The sequence below is a fragment of the Pempheris klunzingeri genome, chromosome 6, assembly GCF_042242105.1.
Source record: "Pempheris klunzingeri isolate RE-2024b chromosome 6, fPemKlu1.hap1, whole genome shotgun sequence".
Taxonomy (NCBI): domain Eukaryota; kingdom Metazoa; phylum Chordata; class Actinopteri; order Acropomatiformes; family Pempheridae; genus Pempheris; species Pempheris klunzingeri.
In genome coordinates, this window is record NC_092017.1 from 23,936,034 (window position 1) to 23,963,111 (window position 27,078).

The 27,078-nt window shown below is 41.9% G+C and overlaps 1 protein-coding gene across 1 annotated transcript; it reads right to left on the minus strand.

Annotated features, from left to right (window-relative positions):
- Positions 1–390: 390 nt before the first annotated feature.
- On the minus strand, positions 391–10,276 carry LOC139202525 (mitochondrial adenyl nucleotide antiporter SLC25A24). Its single transcript, XM_070832042.1, has 10 exons — positions 9,828–10,276; positions 8,138–8,264; positions 7,943–8,030; positions 6,320–6,431; positions 3,333–3,491; positions 3,006–3,158; positions 2,799–2,906; positions 2,125–2,292; positions 1,842–1,992; positions 391–1,483 (listed from the first exon to the last, which is right to left on the minus strand). The coding sequence occupies exons 1-10, from the start codon at positions 10,005–10,007 to the stop codon at positions 1,302–1,304; spliced, it is 1,428 nt and encodes a 475-aa protein (XP_070688143.1). The 5' UTR covers positions 10,008–10,276; the 3' UTR covers positions 391–1,301.
- Between the last annotated feature and the right edge of the window lie 16,802 nt (positions 10,277–27,078).

Sequence of the window (27,078 nt, forward strand, 5' to 3'; positions counted from 1 at the left end):
GGATAAACTCGACAAGTGGAAAGCAGTTTTCTTTCAGTCCTTTCTTTAGTGCTACAAATTGCCCGAGCCACTCTTACTGTGTCCTTTTTACGTGGCCAGAGTCAAGACTGTTGACATCACTGGGAAAATAGGCATTACATAAGATCTTAACTGGAATAATCTGTACTTAAAGCCCGTTGGGTCAAATGCACACCATCAGGATCCGATGAAAGCGTTTACTTAGGTGATGAATACATCTGGGTTTTCTAAACATGTTTTCAAATGTTAATAATTAAGAGGTTTTGAGATCACAGCTGACGGATCACATATTTATGGCAAACATCACATGCATTCATTCAAATACATTTCAACCATAGTAAGCTGAAAATAAATGCACACAAAGTGTCTCAGTTTGGTATTCAAATGTTTTATTAATGTAAACACCAGCATCTAATTTACCAAATGTTGGAAGAAAGGCAAGAAAATATCAAGGGTGGAGAGGTCCACAGACTTCTGGGAAAAAAAACACATAAGGCACATTATTCCCCTGGTCACCAAACAAACTCATTGAAAAGGTGCAAGAAGGATCTCCTATACAAGAGACCTTTGTGAAACCAGCAACACGAGTGAGATCCATTCCCAAACATCCCCGTCTCACACAGAACAGCATGTATCACCGAAGAGTAGACATAGTATTGCACTTCAAAAGTTTCCTCAGCACAAAGCTGGACGAGTGTCTGTAACTGAGGCGGTGAATCTTTTGTCTACATTTAATAAAGATCGCGTTATTGTGCCTCCGCAAGTGCTCCATTGTTTTGGATTGGTACAATAAGGTGCCTTTAGGTCAAATATTAGAGGAACATGTGACATATTTCTAGTGCAGTGACACAACAGGACCCATGTTTAAACAGAGAGATATAAAACAAGAATATAGCTAATATATTTTCCAAAATCACCAACAAAATAAACAAAAAAAAATCCCGAAATCAAGATTAAAGTCTATAAAGTGTTTTTTGGTTGTATTCTAAACAGATTGAACAAACAACATACATGTGGAAACATCGTAGAGGTCTTATTGACCATCATAAGCCCTGAGTGACTGCTTGCAGGATTTTGTAAACAATTAGCTTTTTCTAATGGCTCAACACTTTAGCCAAAGTCCTGCAGTCACTTTAAAACTTCTACAATGGCTCCATGTGCAGCGGTTTGACTTTGGTGACCTACGGGTAAACAAGTTCTTTATATGACAGTTTGAAATAAAACAAGCTGTTGCACATCCTCTTTCACTCTCACGGACTCAGAGCCACACAGGACGCTGCTGCCTACTTTTGAATACCCAAGCCGGACCGCATGTACTCATACACCACGTAGCTGATGCTCACAGCCGGTATGACCTTCATGAAATTGGGCAGGATTCCACGGTAAAGTCCAAAGAAGCCTTCCTTTTCCACAATCTTCTTCACCATCAGGTTCATGGGCAGCTGCTCCGAGCCCTCCACAGAAGCTGAGAGAACAAAAAGATGGAAAACCAACGTGAAAAAGAAGAATTCGAGAAACCAGGAGATTCTTGACAAAGACAGACATACTGGTGTCAGGTAGAGATGCTGGTGCGTTAAATGAAATATTCATTTATCCTTGAGTAAACACTGAGGCGATGCCAAAGGTTTTTCCCATGTATCTTTGTCCCCATTTAATAATCACAATCAATCATTTGTCTCCATCTTTATGAGCCATCTTTGAACCCAGAATGCGTAAATAATGAACCACATCTCAGACCAACACACAGTTGATTTACTAGGTCTAGGTTTAAAATCATGGGAGTAACAAATTAAAAGTTGGCAGTTCAGTTTGGTTCTCTGCACCTTGTGCCTGCATCCTGGTGCGGATCAGAGCCAGGGGGTAGCTGGCCAGCTGGCCACACGTGCTGGATATGGTACCACAGCCGAGCAGCACCAGAATGCCGGGGTTGGCTGAGTCTTTGACGTAGTGGGACAACCAGAAGTTCTTCAAGCTCTAGTGAGGACAGAGAAGTGTTTGCATTTACTGCATCATATTCTGTAGAACATTAACCCAACTGGAAGCCATTCACTCTTTTTAATGACAGGTGTTTTTGAATGTGGAGGAGAATAATTCATCACCACGTACCTCGTACACTGCCAGATCTATGCCAGCGTAGGGGATGATGCCCAGAATATTAGGAACGTAGCCCTTGTAAAAGGCCTTCACTCCCTCCCTCTTCACGATTTTCTTGGCACAGTCAAACATTCCTGAGTACTGTCCGGTCTTCCTGAGGGTCAGACGGGTTTTCATCACCTGCAAGGACAAAGATTGAGATCAGTGAGGTTGTTCGTTACCGGGCACCAGGCTAAGGTAGCCTTTAGTAGGAATAGTAGTAGACTGAAGCTGAACAATTTGTGAATGATTTTTGTTCATTCTACTTTGTCACTTAAGGGATTTAGGTTTTAATCAACAACTTTTCAACACATATCATCATTAATAAATAAAAATGATCATTTAAGGGGCATTAAACCTTTATTTGGACGTCCCTTTATATGCCAGGGTGGTCATACACCCTGAGACATCACATCACATCACATCACAAGATGGTCTCTAGTTTTACTTTGCTCTTTATTTCCAGGTTAGTCTGAGAGGATTTGGATTTATTTATAATGAATGTTATGTTCAGTCCACAATTAGTGTGGATCCAACAACAGACACAACTATCACCATGAGAAGTTTTCTCTGACCTGATGCCGCATATATTAATATAACTAACCATAAAAACTGATACAGTTGTAAATGCCTCCACCTGGACTCACCTCCATGGGGTAGATGGCAGTTTGTGCCGTGGCTCCAGCCAGCGATCCAGCAATAAATCTCTCGTGCGTCCTGACCTTCCCTGGTTCACTGGCCAGAATCTTCTTATACTAGCAAAACACAGCGACAAAGGAATGTGCATCAATGTTTCTATCACAAAGCCTGAGCAGTGTACTCTGATGAATTTGAAGGATGTGAAAAGGACTGACCTGTTCATAGGCCATAAATTTAATGGCCGTCTCTGGGGCAATCTTCAGGACGTTGATACCGTTTCCTCTCCACAAAGACGCCACGCCTCCTTCTTTCAACATTTGCTTAAAACCACCAACCAGGTTGATTTTGTTGCTCTTAGAGGCATGTACCTGTCAATAAAAACAGCGTATTATTCTAAACCATTACTTTGAAAAGTGAATACATCTGTGTAGTAATAACAGAAGCACGTAAAATACATAACATGCAATTAAGAACAGGTTAAACACCTAAATGAGGAAATTCTTCTCATTTTTGTTACATAACTGGTCAATGTTTTGACACACCTGCATGAACACCTTCATCCTGTCCAGAGGGGCGGTTCCTGTACGGGACACAGCGCCTGCCATGGCCCCCGCCGACAGCTGCTTCCACCACAGGCCGGTCGTCTTCTCCTCCTCTGTGAACTCATCTGGGATGGTCAGACTGTCGCCAATGTCCAGCACCTACACATTAAACAATACAAATGATGAATCAATCAAATTCTAGATTCAAATATGTTATCAATTCATGCATCAATTCATGTTTTGTTGGTAACACTGAATAATGATTTATTGCTATTTACTGTTTATGTATAATACAGAAGATAAGGAACAAATGTGATTTCTAATTTCTAATCCATGGACGCCTGCTTTTGAGCCTAATTTTAAGTTAATCACGCAGCTTTAAAACCACACAAGATGCAGCTTCCCCTCAAGCTTAATACCTGGCAGGACTGCACAGACGACATACCTTGTCCAAAACCTTATATAAGTGCTGCTCCAGGCTGCGACTTCAGTTACATCATTCCACAACACTAATTAAAAACACTTGTTTCAGTAGCATCAAAGCAGAAGCGTTAACTTAATTTTCTTTAGACTGTAAATTTTCTGAATGGAGACGGGTGAGCACATGTGAATTTCCCCTTTGGGGGATAAATAAAGGGCATCTTGAAATCTTGAAAGAGACTTTCTTGCAAACTCGCAACAGTTTAATGAACCAACACGTGATGTGAAGGCTTATGTTGATACTTTAGAGTAACGTGGTATTGTTCTCCAGACTACTGGTGCTTCGGACTTCTCTGTCAAACCACAAACACACACAGGACAAAACAACATGAACATCTGCACAATGTAATGAATCAGTGACTAATCTAACGCTCTCTTCAGTGGAAACTTTGTTAAAGATGAGGTGATTTAACTCCATTGCATGGAGTTGTATTTAATAGTAAACCTTGTATTTTGTCATGACATTGATGGGAGTGGAGGGACAAAATATTAAAGGAACACCTTACAACACAGTGTAAGTGAATGCAACTGCTCCACCGCCTGTTACAGCCTCAAAGTCAGAGATGAATGAACACCTTTGTCCCACAATCTCAACAAAAACTGAATTATAATAAGTACTTTAAATGTTAGAGTGGATCAGAGCAGTTCAGGTGTTAACGTTATTGTTTCCACAGGCAGTGTGTGAAGCCCCTGAGGGAAAAACTGCTCAGTTCTAAAACTTGTCTGTGCGTTGTGACTAAAAAGTAGAGCCCATCTAATAAAGGATCTTTAAGGAAAATATTGACCCACATTTGAGGGTATTAGAATTCCAATAACATATGAGAAAATATTAATTTCCAAACATAAATCAATAAGATTAACAATCAAAATGGCAAACATAAACACATTTGTTGTGTGCCAATATCAAAATTCAGTGTCCGTGGTGAGCTACAATTGGCTGACAGTTCGGTCGACTTTTCATGAATGATCAGGTTACGATCTGGACTGAGAAGCTAAATGCACAAACCTACCATGTCCACCTCCACCTCATAGATCGCCCCATCATCTTCAAAGTCGATGAAAAACCAGTTTCTCTCTTGCTGCTGCTGGGGCTGCAGCAGAGCCATGGCCATCTCAAGCCTTTGATTGAGCTGCTGATACAGTGCAGTGTTGTCCCAGCGTTCCTGAACTCTGATTCCCACACTGATCAGTATCCTTTACATGATTCCTATAAAGTGCTTAGTCAGATGCCGAGGGTCTGCGGATCCAATCCTGGTGTGACGCGCTGAATCCCTAGTGGCCGGTAACCATTGGCGTGAATACCGGAGATGGTGGGAAGCTCCCACTGCCACAGATGTTACCAACCACTGCTTCAGTCTCACCAGTGACTCGCCCCAGGTATCTCACTCCCGTCCTCTCCTAGACTCGCTTCCGCTCTGAACGACCTGCCCCAATCCCACTGACAGGCTAAGCTCCTTTAGGATGGACTGAAATTAGCTTATCTCAGCCTCAGATTAGCAGCCACAGGTTTATTTAACCTCTGAGGTTGTGCCAGTGGTCAGAGGCAGCAAACGTCAGAGATTAGCCATTGACTGGAACTGGCTGTGTCTCTGGCATGCAACCATAGTAGGAGTCACAGGATATTTCTATACAGCCAACATCAAAACATCAAACATCAGTTACAACACTAAGATCTGAATAGTCGTTGTTTTTCTAACTAGCTGCAAAACACTTAAAGTGAAATATTGTGTTTGATATTAACGTTCATCAGCAATTAAGACAACATTTCTGGAACCATACCAGGAAGTTCTCAAGTTTTTGGCCACATCTAATCAACCTCTTTTTCAACAAAAAGGTCATTAAGTCGAGCTATTTTTCCAACATCCAAACACCAAAAATTCTATTCAAACTCTTCAGTCTCCTCCTCACATCTTCACTTCTCTCTTCTTTTCTGGAAATGAATGAGTCTAATCTGTTGACGTAGAGGTGCTGATTTGTTGCCAAAGTCCTCGTCCTGATCCAGCATCAGCAGTCAACTCTCTTTCACTTTTCAGTGTAACGGTCCTTTAAGTGAAGTCTACAGTAAAGGCAAAGGTCGAACAGTTAACCGTTTTGCCTCCATGTCTCGTACATTTTAATTCAAATGAGATTTCTAACTAACTCGACATGCTCAGACTGGCCTTGAAGATTGTGTATAAAAAGCTTTTTTGAATTACCAATCTGATTTTCTGGACGGTATTTATGCCTCCGTTTGTTCCAGAGAAACACAACTTCAAAATGACTTGGCATCATGTTACTGTCTCATCACCGACCATTCGTGGTTACCTCAGCACACCAGAAGAGACACCAAGAATCAGAAAATAAGTAATAATTTGCAGGTGTTTTTTTTGCTCCATTTTTGGTGGTAAGTGGCAATATTTTGGTTTGTGTACCATTATTTCAACTAAAATAAACCAATCATGAGGTTCACGGTTCTGCACACACACACACACAGACCTTGTAGTTGCTAAGTCGAGCCCTCCCCTTACCGTGCTGTGCTTCCAGTAGCGGATAATGTCCTGCAGGTTGGTGGCTGGGTTAAACAGGAAATGCTCCCTCCATTCATTCCAGTCCACAGTCATGGTGCCATCCACATCGATACTGTGCAACAAGGACAAGCAGAGGACACGGTCAGTGTTCCCACATTTCATGTCATTTCTAAAAATCTGAAACTGAGGTGCAGTTAAACTCTTGTCAAACTCTTATTTGCCCGCTTATTAGCTCCCTTAGACTAATAACAAGTAGATAAGAGCTATGACTTGCACTAAATGAACTCTATTCTAAATCCCATTCATTTTCTAGGCCAGTTAAGTTCCTCCTGACCTCTTCCCAGCCCGAGACACGAAGAGATTTGTCTAATGCCTTCAGATAGTGGCGATGGAGCATGCAAACAAGTATGTTACACGTCATGAAGATTGAAATAGTCCAAAACACCACTTTGCAATTTCTGAATAATTTAGCGGACAAAAATGGCATAACTTATAGATTTCTAATTCTCTATATTTCTAAATAATCCGTCCTTGTTACTTCCTCAGCGTCACTTCGGCCTGCTGACACACTCTCGTTAATTACTATCTGTGGTTTTCAAACTAATCTCTGTCTGATTCACAGTCATGCTTTGCTTCTCTTTCTAGGTCTCACTGTCTCACTGTCATCCTCTATGTCAAAGTGTTTATGCAAATACAGAACATACTATAGAGCTCACTGGATAAACATCATATTGGCACAGAACAACGTGAAGTATTGAACAGGATCCAACTCCTGTGTAACAAGTCCTTATTTCCAACTTCATTATAAGATAAGATAAGATGTTGCAATGCCACAGCAAACAAGAGGAGATATAATAAATATGTGCAGTTAAGACAAAGGAAGTATAAAAATAGAAACAAGATCATTTACATAGTGCCCAAATTAGTATTATGTTTAGTCAAGTCAGTTAATTATAACCTAATATCATAAGGTAAGTGTTAAAGGGCTGTGCGTAAAATACAAACATTAATGTAACATATGAAAGTAGGGTAGACTACATATAAAAAATATTTAAGAGTTGTAAAATATACAACAATACATAATATACAAGTACAGTTTCTGTACATTTGTACCTGGATACAGATGAAAATGCGCACATATACAAAAAAAACCTGGATAAATGTAATTTTGCAGTTAGGGCAGACTAAATGAGAACAAAGGCTGATGAACGAGTGTTTTAGGATGAGTTATGGAAGGATGGGATGAAGGGAAACATGCAGTCTTTGTGTTCTCGTTGATAAACTATTTCATCCTGGGATTTTGTTTGATGGTCACTTTTTAATCAAACCAGAGAGAAAACTCTCCTGTTACTGATCTTATGTCTTATGATATTCTCTCCAACACAGTCAGACTTCCTGCCAGCTCTTTATCATGTTCCCACGTCCCAGCCACATTGCACGCTGAGCTGGTTATCAGTCCCTCACACTGGTCCCCACCTTTAACATCTTTCTTTAACTTTAACTGTCCTGAGTAAGTAAGAGTAACAGAGACTATTCATTCCAGGATAAAACCTTTAACTCCACACCAAACACCGCAGAGTCACCTTCCTGAATTAATATACGCATCAGGATAAACAGACGAACCTTTGAAGGATCTTCTGCGCTTCCTCTTTGCTGATGTCCAGTCCCAGATCAGCAAGTGACTGCTGTATCTCCATGGAGTCTAATCGACCTGTTGAAAGTAACAACACGGTAGACCTGACATTTCTCTCTCGTCGAGAGAGACAAATCTAATTCTCTGCCTCTAACACGATGGATTATCACTACGACGTCCCCTACCATCGCTGTTTTTGTCCAGGCTCTTGAAGGTCAGCTGTAGCTTCTTCTCGTGTTCCTTCAGATACTTGCTGAACTCGTTGAAGTCGAGCCCCTCGTCTTTGTCTTCGTCTCCAGAGGAAACTATTTTCTAGAAAGAGAAACAGAATCTTCATGTGATTATTATCATCCTGTCAGAGTGTGTGTCTGCAGAGGTTGTTCCAGTCTGCCGTCTCCTCTCCATACTGCTCGCTTTCGGCCAGTTGGAGGCAGAATGATGCAGAGAAATGCTTCTTCACGTTGTCTTAGCTCACTTCCTGCGTGCACTCTTGTAACTGGTCTAATTGTATGTCATTATGCTTCCCTTTGACTTTTAACTGGCTTTTCTTTTATTTGTTTACATCTGAATTTGAAGTATTTTAATCCAAATAAATAGAACTAAATAGCGTGCTGATATTAATGAATGCGTCTTTGTCCATATGACTGGAAAAGCCACGTTTCAGGAGGTGAATTTCTGTGCTGAATGAGGACACGACTGCCTGAAGCTGTTTGAAAAGCAGCCAGCACGCGTGTTGATTACCTTTTTATCATATCTTCATCATAAACTCCTGTTTTACTACACCTATGTGAGCTCTCCTCACCTTTTTCCCCCGACTCACCCTTATTAAGTTATCAGGCTCACTGAGGAATGTGAGATTATTTGATCAGCAGAGGTGGGACAGTCGTCTGAAAGTCGCAGCCCACAATAAAAAGCTCACCTTCACCCACAGTTTGAACTTTGACACGGTTTCAGAAACTCTTCATCCGCCCTGCAGTTTACCAGCCTGAGACTGCTGTGGGTTCAGGAGAGAAGCCAGATTAAGACAAACGTGTGCTCGTGCTCTTTTGTTTTGGGGAAATGAGGCTCAAATCAGGTCTGAAACGTGTGTTTGAATCTTAATTATCAGCTCTCAAGAATTTGAACTTTAGCCTTTTCCTGCTTTGTGTCTCCGTTCGTTCGTTCTCTTTTCTTTCCCGTTTGCTTTTCTTTCATGGCAGTAAAAGAAAAAATACTTCCAAACAAAAGACGTGCATGAAAATAAACTCCCTCCTTCCTCTTTGTGTCCGACTCCTCGGGACATTTTCTCAGATCATCATTTAATAAAGGGAACTATTTCTAGGAATTTGGTGCCCGGAACAAGCAGCGTTTGTTCTGCTGGGCGCTGAGCAGTCTGGCGTTGAGTGCCTTGCTTGAAGGCACCTCAGTGGTGGAAACTGTTTCACCTCCTCACTTAGTCCAACATCTACAGCTTCAGTGAAAATCCCCAAAGCTACAGAGACATAACCAGGAGCTAAGTTAGTTGATGCATCAGTGATTTATTTAGATAATCCATCATATAATATATATCATCTATCAAAATGTCAAATATTTACTGCCTTTTTCTGCACTTCCTGACATTTTACAGACGAAAAGGATCAATTAATCAGAAACATCAGTAACAGATTAAGTGCTGGCTGCAGCCTAAAGTAAGTAAAGCCAACAACTGAGCACCTCAGAAGTGTACTGAGGGGCAATATGTGAGCAGACGTACTGAGTTCCTCCCCCTGAGGCCTGTAATTTGGAGTTGGGCTTATTTGGGTTAACACTGCAGCTCCTTCAGGAATGTAGCACTAGAAAAGTATTTTCTGTCCGCATAGGACCTTTGTGGGTGCTGATTAGTCTCCTCGGCTCTACCTGAGCTGCTCCTTTCCCAGGTTTGAAGCCCATAGCGGCCAGGCCTGCCTTCAGCTCGGAAACATCCACTTTTCCATCCTTGTTGGTGTCCAGCCTGGCGAACAGATCCTCGTACGTTTTCGACGCATCTTCGGCGCACTGACAGTCCGTGAAAACCAGCTTCCTGACGACTTGGTACATTGTTGGACTGAGAATAATAACTGTGGAGCAAAACAAACAAAAAAAAATGCAGCTGCTTAGGAAACACACACGGACGGACAAACCGATTCCTGCGGTTGGCACTTCTGGTTTGAAGCAGCAAGACCGTCCCGTGTGATTTCACAGAGATTTCCGCAGTGCAGCTTGGAGAAGAAGAAGTAGAAAGGTCCTCATGAGGCGCTGCGTGGCTTATTTAGTGGGGTTTTACAGAAAGCTGCCTGTGGGTGAGGTAGGATGGCAGCGCAGGACGGGAGAGTGGGTTTAGTTTGCCTGAGAGAAGACCTCCTCTTTCAGTGCGCACACACACATTACAGAGACACACCCTTCAGCAGGAACAACACACACACACACACACACACACAGTCAGTTTATTCTGTCATGGCGTTGGCCTGGATTGGTATAAAAGAGGTAGAAAAGCTGCTGTAACAGTGCTTTTATGAAGCTTTCTTAGCACAACTTCCTCCCATGCGCCTCTGCACGCGTTTAGTTTCTGCTTTTGATCCTTTAGTTAACATGTAACACTCCCACACACACACACACACACACAAATATGCATATTCATACACAGGGTCATATTATAGTCCTTTCCCCCCATAGTGGGCCTGAAACAGTCCTAGTTGATGTTTTTCATTGAGTCATACCCGCAGGAATCCGACAGCTGCAGGCAAAATATAGGCCCAGAGATTAATCTGGTGGGAGGGGGAGTGAAGGTGGGTGTCGTGCATCTACTCCAGAAAAGCATTTTGGATAAAATACAATTAAATTGGATTGAATAAAAAATAATAAATAAAAACATGCTGTGCAGGTTCCAGCGTAAAAAGTTTTGAGAAGTCGTTATAATATTATAACTAGTTATGCAGAATAAAGCAGGTTTATGCAAATGTTGAGTATTTATATTTTTATCGTGTGCGCATCTCCCCCAGTGTAACAACCACATCACTAACGTTGTGACAAATACATAAAACTATGTATGGTTTTGTTTCTGGAAAAAAAAAATATATATATATATATAGATGTGAAAGTTGAAGATCAAGCAGGGAGTCATAACAGTGAGTAGATTAAACCACCAGATGGCGACGGGCAGAAACGACCGAGCAGCAGCTGGTTTCTCTTCGCTGTGCTCATCTGTGCAGGCTGCGCTGCGGCTGTTGTCCTTCCTGACCGCCAGGGGGCAGCAGAGGGAGGAGGCGGGCTTCTCGGAACAGCTGCCACCAAGCTCAGAGCTGTGGGCACCGCACATCCGGTTAATATACACCTACTTCAAAATAAGAGCAGGGACAAAAATGTCGATCAAAGAAAAAGTTGTCTTACATCATATTTTATAGGAATTATGGATGAGCTGTATCACAATGAAACTGTCCTCCCCTGTAAGCATTGTATGTTTTGATGTTATTCTGAGTTAAGAGAAGGTAACAATCTTTTACATGTACATTCACCCATCCCATATTGTCAAACTACAGTTGTCAGGAAATTATTTCTATAAGACAAGAACTGTATTTTCGCTGTTAGTTCGTACCACAAAATTTCCCAACACACAAGATAAACTCTCAGAGACGGAGATCTCAGTTCAAAGTTTTACTTGCAGCAAGCAAGGAGTACAGGCAAAGGTTTACATCTGCACTGAGCAGTCTCAGTGTCTTTCAAGAATATATGCAACACGTATGTGTAGAGTTCCTCCTCTCAGCAGTCCTCCTTGCAGGGGCGGTTGGTGGGACGCACAGGTGCGCTGACTTCTCACTGTTCAAGGCCTTCTCGAACTCTTCTTTATCTCAAGAATGCAAGCACAGTCTGATACATCCTATACCAACACACATCTCTTTGGTCTGTAGAAAGGTCACAGCAACTATCACACAGTCCTGCATCAGGCTAAAACTTCATGATGATAGAGCATAAAAGTATTAACATAAACGTGTCTGCATATTTCCTAACAACAGTACATCATGCTTTTCACATTTGCACTATTCTCAAACCTGCTGCTACTTAAGCATTAATGAGGTTTTAGGTAGAGCTTCAATACTCTTACTTGGCACCATTTCTCCTCTGAATCTTACTTATTATAAGACACATAGTTGCTTCAAAGTCAGAGCATAAACCAGTAGTGAATTGTTCCCTTCATTAACGTTCTAATGCAGACCTGAAACTTTTTTTTTCAGCCTGTATTTTGTATTAATATTAAAATCAACATCGCCACAAGATAGAAGGGTGAATTACAATGTGTTTTATTTTAGTCCATGTTTACTCTAGCACGGACAGGAGCGGATTTTTCCGCCTCAAATTTTTGCGTTTCATTGTCTCACGGCCGAACCATTTCACCCACAGTCACCAAAAATGCACCAAAATGTAGATAAACATGTCTTCTTTAAAAGCATGTAACCATTTCAGCTGTCGGACTCGCGGTTTTTCGCCCCAAAGCCCCAATTTGGTACCAATGCCATTATGGATTCTGCTTACTGATCTAATTCTTTAACTTCTTTATTCTTTCTCATGTAGGGAGAAAAGTAGGCCTGCAAATGTTTTCAGTGCATTCAAGTCTGTGTGACAACTATGTCTGCCTAATAACATTAAAACATGTTTTAATAATATAATAAATAAATGACAGCGCTCCTTACTCCTTTCTCTGTTTGGATTTCCTAATAGATCATGTTTGCATGGTTTCATGTTCAAAAACACTTTGTATTTCTCATAAAGGATGTGGCTGCTGCAGCGGTTGTCTGCCTCCATGTAAACACTCTGTTTTAGAAGATGATTCATGCACTTTGTTCTTGCCTTGAACATCTTCGTGTTACCAGAAGCTGGTGTTAGTGAGGAAAGAACAATGGCGGACCGCGAGGTGGGAGTCAGGAGGTTTACTGAAGGGCCGGTGGAGGTCAAATAATTAACAGCCCCCCTGTGACATCATACAGGGAGCCAAATCTAAATGGTGTGTTTCCACACATTTACTGGAAGAAGAGAAAAGATGGTCTGTAAACACAACACGGACACATATTCATCTTGAGAGGACATTAAATATTACATTTTCTCTTTAGAAAAATAGGCATATATATCTAGTAGACAGATGTTTCAGCATATTGCTGGTGTTTCCATCCTTACTTGACATTATAATTTTACAGACAGACACTTTGGACCATTTCTTCCTCCACACTAGGACTTCATCTTGCAAGTTTCCAGCAGCACAGATGCATGAGTGTAACGTCACAGCTTTGCAATGTGCAACTGACAGAAAAAGGATAAGGATAATCTCAGACGCAAATTCGATTCGATTATGTATTATTATGTCATATGTGCAGATAAAAAGTGTCACTGCACAATCAAATTCTTGCTTTGCCCTTTCGCCTTCAATGCCGCTTCAGGATAAAAAAATATATAAGATAAATAGATAATTGAACAAACAGTAGCTCTACAGTAAACACACACAAGGTTAAATGATTCAGATGGATCGGACAATTTGAAATTGGTTGTCAAGTCCCATCCCTAACTCCAAATAATGGATGTGCAGAGGATCATTTTGTTTCACACCACTATCTCAGTGTCCTTATAGTACAGACAACAAAATTACAGTGTGAGTTGACAGGAAAACATTTCCAACAATGAGACAGAGATGACTTGGGACAGCCTGGTCCTTTTGCATATGATTCTCAGGGCTTTACATGCATGTGTTGTTCTTAACAACAACAACTCCCACCCTGCATTACTTTAATAATAACTTTATGGCCAAAGCCAACCCAGGACATCAGTGACTGTATTGATTAAGCAGTAATAGAGAGAGGGGGGGCAGATATGTGACCAGTCAGCTGGATGCTCAAAGCACAGAAATCAATCCCACAACCAGCGAGGAAGTTAGCCAGATGCCAAATCATTGAGTGACATTTCAGGGCGCTAAATATCACATATGTTCATGTTTGTTGTCTCCACTCGATGCTAACATGTCTCTAATACTTCCACCATTCAATACTCAGTTAAAACAGCTTTGACTGGAGAGTAATGTTACATTTAAACAGCCAAAACACCGTTAAAGAGTCAGACAACTGACTAATGTTAGCTAATTTACTAACATAGCTTGTTAGCTGGTTAGCTAGTAGCATAACATTGTAGGCGAAAGCTGGTAAAATAGTTTGACCTGCGAGCTAAATAAGTAAATAAATACAAAACAGGTCTGGTCGGAGTTTTAAAGACTGTATTAAAGCCAAACATCCTCACCGAGAGGACTCCTTCAACGGGGTTTTCACCTGAACAATGAGCTGGACTTCACTGACAACACATTTGTAATTTTCAGGCTCACTCAAGGCTCAAAATCAGGAAAGTAAAAAGGACAGATGAGAATCTGAGACTTCACACAAGGTAATGTAAAAATGTATTTAAGATAAAATAAGAGTTAAGACTTTATATTTATCCCACACTGGGGTAATACACTTGTTACAGTGACAGAGGAGGCAAAAAAGGTGCAGAAACAAAGTGTTAGTAACAGAAGTAGTGCAAAAACAAGGAATATAACAAATACAAATATAAAATAATACAACACACACACACACCCAGGTATACATATAGTAAATAGTAAGTAAAGAAAAGATAGTGTATGTTGTGTATGTTCAAGTGTATCAAAACAAACATATACATATCATCATACTCACTCTGCAACACTAAATTGATACTTTGCAGATTCAGACTATTAATACAAAATATCAGCTAAATTGAATTATCATATATTGTTATAGGTTAAACTACCCAGCAATATATAAAGTGATTAAAGTCTGTTTCATCAGCAGCGACGTCAAAGTGGTATCCATGTTGGAGCGGGGGGGCTTATTGTATTCATTTGATCCGTTTGTAAACACTGTATTTTGTGTATTTTCAAAATACTAATAAAAAGACTTTGAAAAGTCTGCATCACCCCCCTATATTCCAAGTATAAAAGATAAATTTATAGGTAGAGTTTCTATACTCTTATAGGACACATAGCTGCTTCAAAGTCAGGGGGAACACCAGCAGAGAATTGCAACCTTTAATAACATTTTTGATTTATTGCAATGCAGCAATGCATTTATTTATTTATTTTTAAATCAACCCAAATTTAGTATCTATAACATCAGACATTAACATCAGACAACAGATAAAAGCACAAGCATAGTAAACGTTATTATTATTGACTCATTTTTATTTTTGTTATTTAGGCCGCATTATTTACTTCTTTACTTCTTAATTTATTGTCCTGTTATGAATTGAAATGTGGGAATAAACCGGAGCACCCGGAGAAAACCCAGTATGGGAACTATGCGAACTCACTGTCTTTTTTGGACAGAGCACCGCCTCGTATGGTGCTTGTGTGATCACATAGCTGTACGACTCAGTGATATTGATCGCACCCAGCACCTTGTCTGATCACTCATAGAAACAGACTTCGGATGCACTGGAAGAGCGCGATAAGACATGAACAACAGCCACAGCAAGCATTAAGTAAGTCTACGTCATCGACGATGAATACAGTATCAGGTTCCGGTTTAGGTTCTGGTTTAGGTTCCGGTTTAGGTTCTGGTTTAGGTTCCGGTTGAGGTTCTGGTTTAGGTTCCGGTTGAGGTTCTGGTTGAGGTTCTGGTTGAGGTTCTGGTTTAGGTTCCGGTTGAGGTTCTGGTTTAGGTTCCGGTTGAGGTTCTGGTTGAGGTTCCGGTTGAGGTTCTGGTTTAGGTTCCAGTTGAGGTTCTGGTTGAGGTTCCGGTTGAGGTTCTGGTTTATGTTCCGGTTTAGGTTCCAGTGTAGGATCAGGCGCAGGTCTGCGATCATGAGGCGTCGCCGAAAAATTGAACTGACAGTAGTCAAAGGTAGTGTTGATGTTGATTGTTTCCACGTTACAGGAAAGGTGTATCGGGTGTACTCTGGCCATTGACTTTGCTTTGATTGGCTTGACACTTGATGAATCTTGGTCTGTAGATGTGAAGGTCTCAGTGTGCATGTGCAATCTATTACCATATTCTAGTCCTATATACAAACTTTCAGTCAATAGAATGCACGACATCAAAGGCAAGAGAGACGCTGTCATCCATCCTTTGATCTTCTGATGTCAGAGGGTTCTTTTGTTTTGATTTGAACTACAATGTGGCAGTAGATTCAGAATCAGAATCAGAATTACTTTAATAATCCCCAGGGGGAAATTGCTTTTTGTTACACACAACTCCAAAAGAATAAGAATAAGAATACACTTCAAACACAAGTAAAATATAAAAATATAAAAGTATGAATAAAAAAAAAAGATTTATTAAAAATTATTATTACAAATTATTACACAGAGGTAAATTACTGCACCAGGTGAGTCTAGAGTCTTATAATAATAATAATAACAATAATACCACTACTAATAAAAATATATAACAGCATGCACAATCATAGTAAGGCGCTGTACTATAATACCAATAATACTCCTACCACTACTACTACTACTCTGCTGGTGTTCCCCCTGACTTTGAAGCAGCTATGTGTCCTATAAGAGTATAGAAACTCTACCTATAAATTTATCTTTTATACTTGGAATATAGGGGGGTGATGCAGACTTTTCAAAGTCTTTTTATTAGTATTTTGAAAATACACAAAATACAGTGTTTACAAACAGATCAAATGAATACAATAAGCCCCCCCGCTCCAACATGGATACCACTTTGACGTTGCTGCTGAGGAAACAGACTTTAATCACTTTATATATTGCTGGATAGTTTAACCTATAACAATATATGATAATTCAATTTAGCTGATATTTAGTAGGCCGCTTGCAAGCAAGGCCCACTATTGTTATTCTCCATACTTATTTTTATTTTTATTTCTTCCGTATAATTTTTGGCCACGCTATTCTTTTGCACCACACACACAAAAAATACATCAAAACGTGCGGCCTGATCGGACTCGAGTTGCTATGACTTTTGCACCAAAACGTGCGCCAAATTTCCCATAGAAAATGAATGGGAAAAATTTTCAAAAGCCGCATTTCTTCATCAAACTTCAAACCCTCACAGCTCCCTCATACGTTCAGCCAGAAACTCCATTCAACCTTTAAAACGTTCATCATCTCGACCTCTCTCAGGACATCATTCAATACCGGTCGTGCCATTCACCGTTTCACCACGGCCGCATCTAAAAAAAATAAAAAATTTTCACTCACAGCTCAAATCTCCATGAAAAGAGCTGTGTCTCCCCAGAGTGGCTCATTAGGCAACATCACCATAGCAACCATCAGGTGATGAGTGACCTCTGAGCCCCACAGAGACACTGAGCATGCTCAGTTGGTGGGAATTTGACCAGCAGAGATTTGAACTGAACAAATTGAACTGTCACACTCATACACTCACTCACACACACTGACACACACACACACTCACTCTCTCTCTCTCTCACACACACACACACACACACACACACACTCACTCTCTCTCTCTCACACACACACATTCACTCACTCACACACACACACTCACACACTCACTCACACAGACATACATACATACAAACAACTACACGTGTTGACTCCCAACAGTCACAGGAACTCTGCTGGAGTCCGATTTTCAAAATAAAAGCCCTGTGTTTTTCAAAATAAATTTCATCAGATTGTTCATCTGTACATTCCTCAACTTCAATTTGTGCTGGTTGAAAACCAGTCGGACTCACGGTGACCTTTTCAAAATAAAAGCCCTGTGTTTCTCAAAACAAATTTCATCAGATTGTTCATCTGTACATCCCTCAACTTCAGAATCAGTCGGACTTACGGTTTTTGCTGTGTCAGCCTGAAAGCAAGAAGAGATCCCCTCAGCTCTCTCATTGACTCCCATGTTATTTTCTGTCTTCACACACAGACAGTCACTCACTCACTCAGACACACACACAGACATAGAGACATAGAGACAGACAGACACATAGACAGACAGACAGACAGATGCACACAAGCAGACAGACTGAGACAGAGACAGAGACAGAGACACACAGACACACAAATACACAGACATAGAGACAGACAGACACATAGATAGACAGACAGAGACACACAGACAGACAGACACACACACGAGCAGACAGACTGAGACAGACAGACAGATAGAGACGTCGCACGCACCACGGCGGCCCACGCCTAAAATTTCTGCGGGAAATTTTCCAGTTTGTATTAATAGTCTGAATCTGCAAAGTATCAATTTAGTGTTGCGGAGTAAGTATGATGATATGTACATGTTTGTTTTGATAAACTTGAACATACACAACATATCTTTTCTTTTCTTACTATTTACTATATGTATACCTGTCGAGTGTTTGTTTTTTCGATGAAGGACAGGCAACTTCTCTCATTTAAGGTGTTTTATTTTCTGTGTGAATAAGTATTGAGCTTGATCAAGGACAGTCTGGGCTCTGAAAACCACAGTCAGCAATCTGTTAGTCTGTAGCCAACAGGTCAAAGAGTGAGCCCCGAAACACGTATGTAGTAACAGTATATACATTCCAGCAAGAATACAATTATTTTTGATTGGTCGGCTAGTTGGGGAGTAACCGCGGTTTAGACTTGGCCCTCCCTTCGTTGGTGCACAGGCTGGTCCCAGCCTCTCGGCATCACGACCTTCCATCCAGTAGCCGCACCTGTGAACAAAGTATCCTCCCTAATGACCTTTCCCTATCATGTGAGTGCTTCTTACAATAGACTCATTCTGAGAGCATCCTCCCCTGCAGCTATCTCATCCTCCCGTTACAATGACGGCCTTCCACCAGCCTTGTCCTTGGAGCTCCCAGTATAAGGTGTGAAATGTAGTTTATGGGGTGTGAAATGTAGTGCATGTAAGCGTGCTTGTGCTTTCTTGCCATAAACGTCCCACCTGATCATCATGTGTCTGGCCCTTCAGAACCTGGGGCCAATGCTTGTTCCCCTCTTTAGCAACTATGGGGTAGGGCTCTTGCCTGTAGCGGTGCATTGCATTAATATGTCTTTCCCTGCTGATATAACACAGTACATACATTGTCAGTAAGAACTGAGCTTCCAGTGTTAGCAAAACAATTGGCGCTAATGGTTGATTATATAATATTATTAGTTCACTCACAGGTCACTTAGTTAGTTCAAATATAGGTTATACAGTTTATTATAATGTTAGTCATACAGTTATTAGTGCTAATTCGATTCCAGTGTTCTGTAATTAGTTATACATATAGTGCTGTTAGTACAAATTTAAGGCACACAGTATTGTATAATTGGCCTTTTATAAGTAGTGATTAAAAGTAGTATTAAAATTCCCCACAAATCCCTCCTTTCACACCCCTTGCGTGTGAATCAATCAGACTAGTAATGAAAAATCTCTGGTCCCTCCTTTTGCCCCAGACTAAAGGTGTTCAATGGCTGTGATATGATGTCACAATCATCTAGGCACTCCTCCTCCTCTGTCAGCACTGTCATTTGGTATGGAGGGGGCTGTGGAGTCTCCTTGGCGAGTGCAGTAATAATCAAGCGACTTGCCAGTGTGCGAACGCAGGGGATGCAGCAACATCCACACAACACGAGAATAGCACCGAACACAGCTATGGAGACAAAAATGGACGTAAACAGGTCCTTCCATTTTCCAAACCAAGTGTCTAGCATGGAGCTGAAGGGGTCATTAATCCCTGCATTCTCAGCCAGCTCCTCAGACAGAGAAGTAAGTCCCTGCAGGGCTCGTGTTATAGAACCGTCGGGGGCAGTGTTATTGGGGATGAACGTGCAACAGGCTGATCCAAACATTTTACAAACCCCACCTTGTTCGGCTAGTAACATGTCCAAAGCCATCCTGTTTTGCCAGGCCATCAGACTAGTCTTGTCCAACTGCTCATGTAGGCCTGTAACGGCATCCCTGGTGTAGTTAACAAACCTCTGCTGGTTGCAATAAATGTAGTTAATCCAATCAACGTTCTTATTGATCGTAGACCACCAGACAAACATTGACTCAAACCCTGCAGCAATCTGATTGCGTGCCTTATACTCATCTGGGACTCACCAAGGGACCCCTATAGCATCCACATAGATGGATGGATTGAAACTCCCTGGCACAATGGAGCGCTTGGAACGGGGGCTGGAAGAGCCCACTTCCCTCTGCAGGTTCTGTAAAGCAGAAGTTAGAGGCAGAGCATAGAAAGGCATAACCAGCTGGACTAAAGCACAGGTCCCTACCCAGTTCTTAGGCAACACAGGATGCAAAGTCTGTCCGCCACAAAACCACCAAGTGTCAGCTCTAGCTGTAGTCATGCTATCCATGCCCAATGGAATGGACGTGGAGGCGGTCCTAACATTAAACGTAGCATTACACGCCATGGATACACAAGTCAGGGTTCCTACCTGATGTCATTCGGCAGGGTGGGGGAGGTGAACAGCTGGAGCATGCAACCAAAACCAACAGGGTCATTATACACAGAGAGTCTGAACGGTATAGTGCCCAACACAGGCCTGGTGGGAGCACATGCAATACAATTTTTAACTTTCAACTCTGCTGCCGAATACATCACCCAGTCCAACCATGCATTAGCCTCTGTGAAGCCTGTCTCCACGGCAACCAATTGCATAAGAGTGGTAGCATTGAGATAGGTAACAAGGTTGGTTGGTTGGCCCGGGAGTGTGTTTGGCAGTACCTGTTCTGCTGTCCCCTGCCGAAGCCGACTTGGGTCTTTGGTTGAAGTAAACCCATCCTTTTGGATCTTTGCCTGAAACATAGGCTGCCAGAGTGTACAAACGAGAATCACATTTTTGTGGGTTACGTAATGTGAAGAAGATTGGATTACATGAGGTTAGACCACAGTCGTCAGGTGCTTGTCCTTTTACCACAGTCAGCCTTCCCTTTAAATCATAGTGTGGCGAGCGGAGGGTCAGGAAAATAAAGAAATAGTCGTTCTTACTCTATTTAACAAATCAAGTTGCCAGACAACGCCACTTTGGGATCTCAGCCCAAAGAACTGAATGACGCACCTTTAAAGGCGCACAGGTCCGTTCACTCAAATAGCAAGAGACAGTGTTCCAATCTAAAAAAAAAACAAGTTTTATTAACAGAATTTGATTAAAATGATATAAAAACACACCATTCACACGGAGATTAAACTAGGGGACTAAATTAAAGCTGAGGATACCGGTGCACGAGCTGATGGAGCGGTGAATCCAAACAAAAACAAAAAAAAAGAGAAGACACCCAGCGGTGACAGTCACACACACACACACACACGTGAAGGATACCCGAATCCCAAAGAGCACGGCACACAAAAGGGGATCCCACCACCAGACCACCGGACCTCAGCAACTAAAACAAAAGGAACACACACACACACACACACAGGTTAGTGGGGTTACAATAATCCAACAGAACAACAAACAATATACAAAAGCTTGGAAACAAATAAATGGCAGCAGAAATCAATTAAACTAAACAAAACTACCGGTTGCCAAATATAAATTACTCAAAATACAAAGAAAAATAAACAAGGTAAGAAACAAGAAAAACTCTGCCCAAATGAAATATCTAAACAAATAAATCTAAATACAAAAATAATCAATACAACAAATCAAGACAACGGAGCAGGGCAATGAAAACAAAAATGCAACCCACACTCCCAACAAACAGACTTTAAAAGGGCTCCAATCAAGCCAGTCAATTAATAACAGTCAGCACACCAGAGTACCACGCAATACTTGCGAGTGATGTAAGCCAGGGGAAAAGCAATTGTCTTAAGAAGGCAGGTCCACAGCTGGTGAAGTAGAACCTCTCCACCAGACGGATGATGGAAATCGGCGCGTTATAGCGGACACGCCGAAGAAACTCACTGACGCCGATCCACACAACGCAGCAGCGATCCAGACAACGCAGGTCCCCACAAAGCAGGTCCCAACAAAGCAGGTCCCCACAAAGCAGGTCCCAACAAAGCAGGTCCCAACAAAGCAGCAGCGATCCCCAGCTACGAGCAGCGCCAACTGTGTAGTCAGCTGCTGACGCCACACACCTGACCGCAAGAATCACCGTGCCGACAGTGAGCGGGGTACACGATCCATTAAAAACTCCGGGGCACTCGAACCAAGGGCCCTGCAGTACAACACAGCAATTAATAATACCCACAGGCCTACACAGAAGGTGAGCAGACTAGCCGCCTTACCTGCCCGATGAGAGCGTGGTCGAGCCGGCAGTGACGCAACCAACCAGGAAGCAGAGAGGGAGAGCCAGCAGGGGGAAATCCACCCCTTAAATAGCCATGGCGCCGTCAGTGGTTGGCTATGGTGCTGCCAATTGGCACCGTCAAAGTATAATAATGGCAACACAATTTCTATGCTGCTACAATAGCAATCGTCCCACTTAGGAATTTTGCATCCCCAGTCTACTCTATTGGTAGTCCAGACCGCCTGGGGCCAGACAGAACACAGTCGGCTTGCTCTGTTGTTGTGGTACACCATGCACACATACTTATCTGACCGTTGAATGGCTTTTGCGACAGCAACACTTCTACAGGGAACCACAGAACAGAAATCTACCACTGCCGTTTCAGCCAGGTGATGGTCTCCCTGGGAGACCATCACCTGGCTTTCCTGGTGACTCTGCGCTTGGGGATCACCTGTTGAGACAGTGGGAGGGGTGTTACAGCAGCTGTGGATTGCCTTGGTGTGGTGGGGCATGGGACTGAAGTGGCCACATTCAGAACCACATGGTGCTTTGGCATGAGTATTTCCCACCACATCAAGGGGAATCCCACAATTACAACAATGATTGCGAGCGTGCCCCAAAGTTGGGGGTTGTTTTGCATGGAGGCTCTCATTGCCCCAAACGGGCTGGAGTACATGCTTGGTTATCAAATGTGCCTATGTTTTGGAAAAGTCAGCCAAATCACTTCTAACCTCTCGTAATGTCCAAGAGGGTGGGTCTGCTGGTACACAATGTGTGAGGTGGTGCCAATTTGCTCCTGCTTTACCTTTTACCTGGACTGCATGTGAGGTGCGCTCAGTTACCTCCCACGGTCCAGTCCACCTGGGTTCCGACCACTTTCTCTTGTGGACCTTCACCCGTACCCAGTCACCCGCTTGTACCTGTGCAGGAGGCGGGACAACAGCTGCTTCTGGTCTCTGCTCGACCTGTTGGACCTGTGTAGACAAAGCTCGAGTAGGGTCAGTCAGAGATTTCATGTAGTCGTCACAGTCAATTTGCCACACATCCAACAGGGGCGTATGCCACGCCTCACTGGGAGGACCAGGCATAGGCCGACCTGTCAGCAGCTCATGTGGACTTAAGTGTGTTCTGCTGCTCCGAGAACTCCTCATGGACATTAGTGCCAATGGGAGGGCATCCAACCATGTGAGCTTGGTGCCATGACACACTTTTGCAATTTTTCGTTTCAGAGTCTGATTAGCTCGCTCCACCAACCCCTGTGATTCCAGGTGGTACACTGAACCAAACCTGTGTGTGATGCCTAGAGCTGCTTCAACCTTAGCCAACTCTTTGTTGTTGAAATGGGTGCCATTATCAGATTGGATCCGTCTGGGGATTCCATATCTAGGTATTAGTTCGTTTTTTAACCATTTAATCACTGTGGAAGCCATCTCCTGTTTGCAGGGGATGGTTGTACCCACTTAGTGAACCTGTCAACCATGACCAAAAGGTACCTGAAACCCTTAATTCTACTGTCTGCTCCCATGTCAGTAAAATCAATGGTGATGTCCTTAAATGGTGCATCTGGTACAGGAAAATGTCCCAAAGGGCAGCGGAATGGAGTTTTGACATTGTGTGAGTTGCATGTGTCACATTCATGTATGTAGTTATCCACTAGCGCAGTCATGTGAGGGTGCCACCAACACAGTTCAATGTTTCTTTGTGTCTGTTTCTTGTTGACGTGTGTAGGTCCATGAGCTTGTTTCAGTAGCAGGTAGCAAAGTGCAGCAGGAGCTACGAGGCATCCATCATGTGCTCTCCATAGTCCATTGTTTTTCTGGGCTCCTTGTCTTTGCCATTGGTTTTGTTCATATGGACCTGCTCTCTCTTGCATGTCTTTGATGTCCTTTTCAGTGAGCTCTGGGAGGGGTTCCATGCGCAGAGCCAACATTTGTCCGGCGTAGCCTCCAGCTTCCTTTGCTGTGGCATCTACTGCCTCATTTCCTCGGATTATGTGTGAGTCACTGGTAGCAGTTGTAAAATAAGATTTGGTTCAGAATAATTCAAACTTATATATATCTATTCTGAAATATTGATTATAATTTCATTTGGCTTGTGTTTTCAGTGTAATCATTCCATAAGATGGTGCCATACCAACATGCTTTGACAGTGAGATCACTATATTGAATATTTTTAACTTCCATGCAAAATAACTTTAGTGTGAAATTTTCCACACATGAACATTTTAACAATACAGAAATAAAATGAAAATAATAAATAAGTATATATATATACAGTTAGGCCCAGAAATATTTGGACAGTGACAAAAGTTTTGTTATTTTAGCTGTTTACGAAAACATATTCAGGATACAATTATATAATCAATATGGGCTTAAAGTGCAGACTCTCAGCTGTAATTTGAGAGTATTCACATCCAAATTGGAGCAAGGGTTTAGGAATTATAGCTCTTTAATATGTAGCCGCCTCTTTTTCAAGGGACCAAAAGTAATTGGACAATTGACTCAGAAGGCTGCAAAAAAAATAACAAGGCTGCATGGGGTCTTCCCTCGTTAACCTGTCATCAATTAAGCAGTTAAAAGGTCTGGAGTTGATTTCAGGCGTGGCGTTTGCATTTGGAAGCTGTTGCTGTGAACACACAACATGCGGTCAAAGGAGCTCTCAATGGAGGTGAAACAGACCATCCTGAGGCTGAAAAAAAAGAAGAAATCCATCAGAGAGATAGCAGAAATGTTAGGAGTGGCCAAATCAACAGTTTGGTACATTCTGGGCAAAAAAGAGTGCACTGGTGAGCTTGGGAACTCAAAAAGGCCTGGACGTCCACGGAAGACAACAGTGGTGGATGATCGCAGAATCCTTTCCATGGTGAAGAAAAGCCCCTTCACAACATCCACTCAAGTGAAGAACACTCTCCAGGAAGTAGGTGTATCAGTGTCTAAGTCTACCATAAAGCGAAGACTTCATGAGAGTAAATACAAAGGATTCACCACAAGGTGCAAACCATTAATCAACCTCAAAAATAGAAAGGCCAGAATTGACTTTGCCAAAAAACACCTGAAGAAGCCAGCCCAGTTCTGGAACAGCATTCTTTGGACAGATGAGACTAAGATCAACCTGTACCAGAATGATGGGAAGAAGAAAGTTTGGAGAAGAATTGGAACAGCTCATGATCCAAAGCACACCACATCTTCTGTAAAACATGGTGGAGGCAGTGTGATGGCATGGGCATGCATGGCTTCCAATGGCACTGGGTCACTTGTTTATTGATGATGTGACAAAAGACAGAAGCAGCTGTAGTGTCTGATATGTGCCTTTAGTGAGTATAAATACGAATGTGGTGTTTGGTATGTGCCTTTAGGGCATATGATGTAGCAGTGGTCAGTGTTTCTCTGTTTTGGATCTGTGATCGATTATCTGGAGACAGAGAGACTGGGAATTGCTTGACCTGGCCAGGGGAGATCTGACCTTTGCTCCCCCTTACTAGATACTGGGGGATGGTGTCCTTCTAATATATCCTTGTACCCCTAAAACAAAGAATAGAACTGTTATATGGATGAAAACCAGATGTTGGGATGGATGGTCAAAGGGGGTATAAAGAAGTGACCAGAGAGGTGGCTCGAGGAAGACGAGGACAGAGAGACAGCAGATTCGGCCGGGGGTTACACTGTCTGTTCCTACAATTGGCTGAACGTTTTCCCAGGCCTCCATGGTGCCTGTTAGACAACTGACCTTTTTGCAATAAACCTATTTTATTCACTAAGTCGTTGTCAGCGGAAGTTTCCTTTCATCAACTGCATATCATCATCATCAGAGAAGATACGACAAATTTGGCGTCACGAACAGGATTTGCAGGTGTGGCTCTGATTGCTGACAGAATTCAGTTGATCAACTCCTGCTCCATACGACGTCGGGTGAGTGTTTTCTCACTAAGTGGGGTACTGGTTGGTTCTTTGAGGCTGTTATGCTGCTGGCTGCACTGTCTACTTAACTGTGTGGACGATGATGTGTTGATGTTGAGAGTGATATTCCGTCTAAATTGGGGTAAAAAGGGGAATTAAGATAGAGTTAGAGAAATAGAAGTTGAAGCTACAGAAGTAAAGAAGATAGAGTTAAAGAAGCAAGGATTAAGAAGAGTTAAAGAAGTAAAGAAGTTAAAAGTTGAAGTTAAAGAAGTAAAGGAGAAATAAGAGTTGAAGAAGTTAAAGAGTTAAAGAGAAAAGAGAAGTAAAAGTTGAAGTAAAAGTGTAGAATAGCAGAACTAGTAACGATAAAGTAGGCTAAATAACCATGCAAGATTAATGAAGACAGGGCCCACATCTTCTTAACGGTAAGACATGTGTAAATTAGATACTGAAGTGAAAGTTGGCTTTGAGAGATAGTCGAATTGGTATAAGGAAAAGAGGAAATAAATAGCTCTGGGCCCAGAGGAATTGGCAAAATATAAAGAGAGATAAGAAGAGGTAAAAAGGGAAGATAAGAGAAATAAAGAGATAAGAGAAATAAAGAGAAAAGAAGAGATGAAATAGAGAAGAGAATAGATGAAATAAAGAGAAGAGGTAAAAGAGAAGATATAGGCCTAAGAGAAGAGATAGAAAATAAAGTTGAGAAAAGTGAAATAAGGGCTGAAAGAGCCCAGAAGTGAATGGTGCTCATGGAGCATGCATAGTGAAGACATTTGTTAAAGTGAAAATTGTTTTGAAGAAGTTTGGCCAAAGTGAGAAATTATCAAGAAGATAGAGGAAAATTAGTCGACTTTAAAATGTAGGATTGAGAGCTCTGGGTATTTCTTGGGGATTGATGTTGGTCTGTTGAGGAGTTTTGTCTGTTGGATATCCTGTGAGTGTGTGTGTGGGTGTTGAGTGGTGCTGCAGCTGTGTGTGAAAAGTTTGGCAATGTTTTTGGCTGTGTAATTGATATGTGTGTAATGGATTGTTAGTAAATAG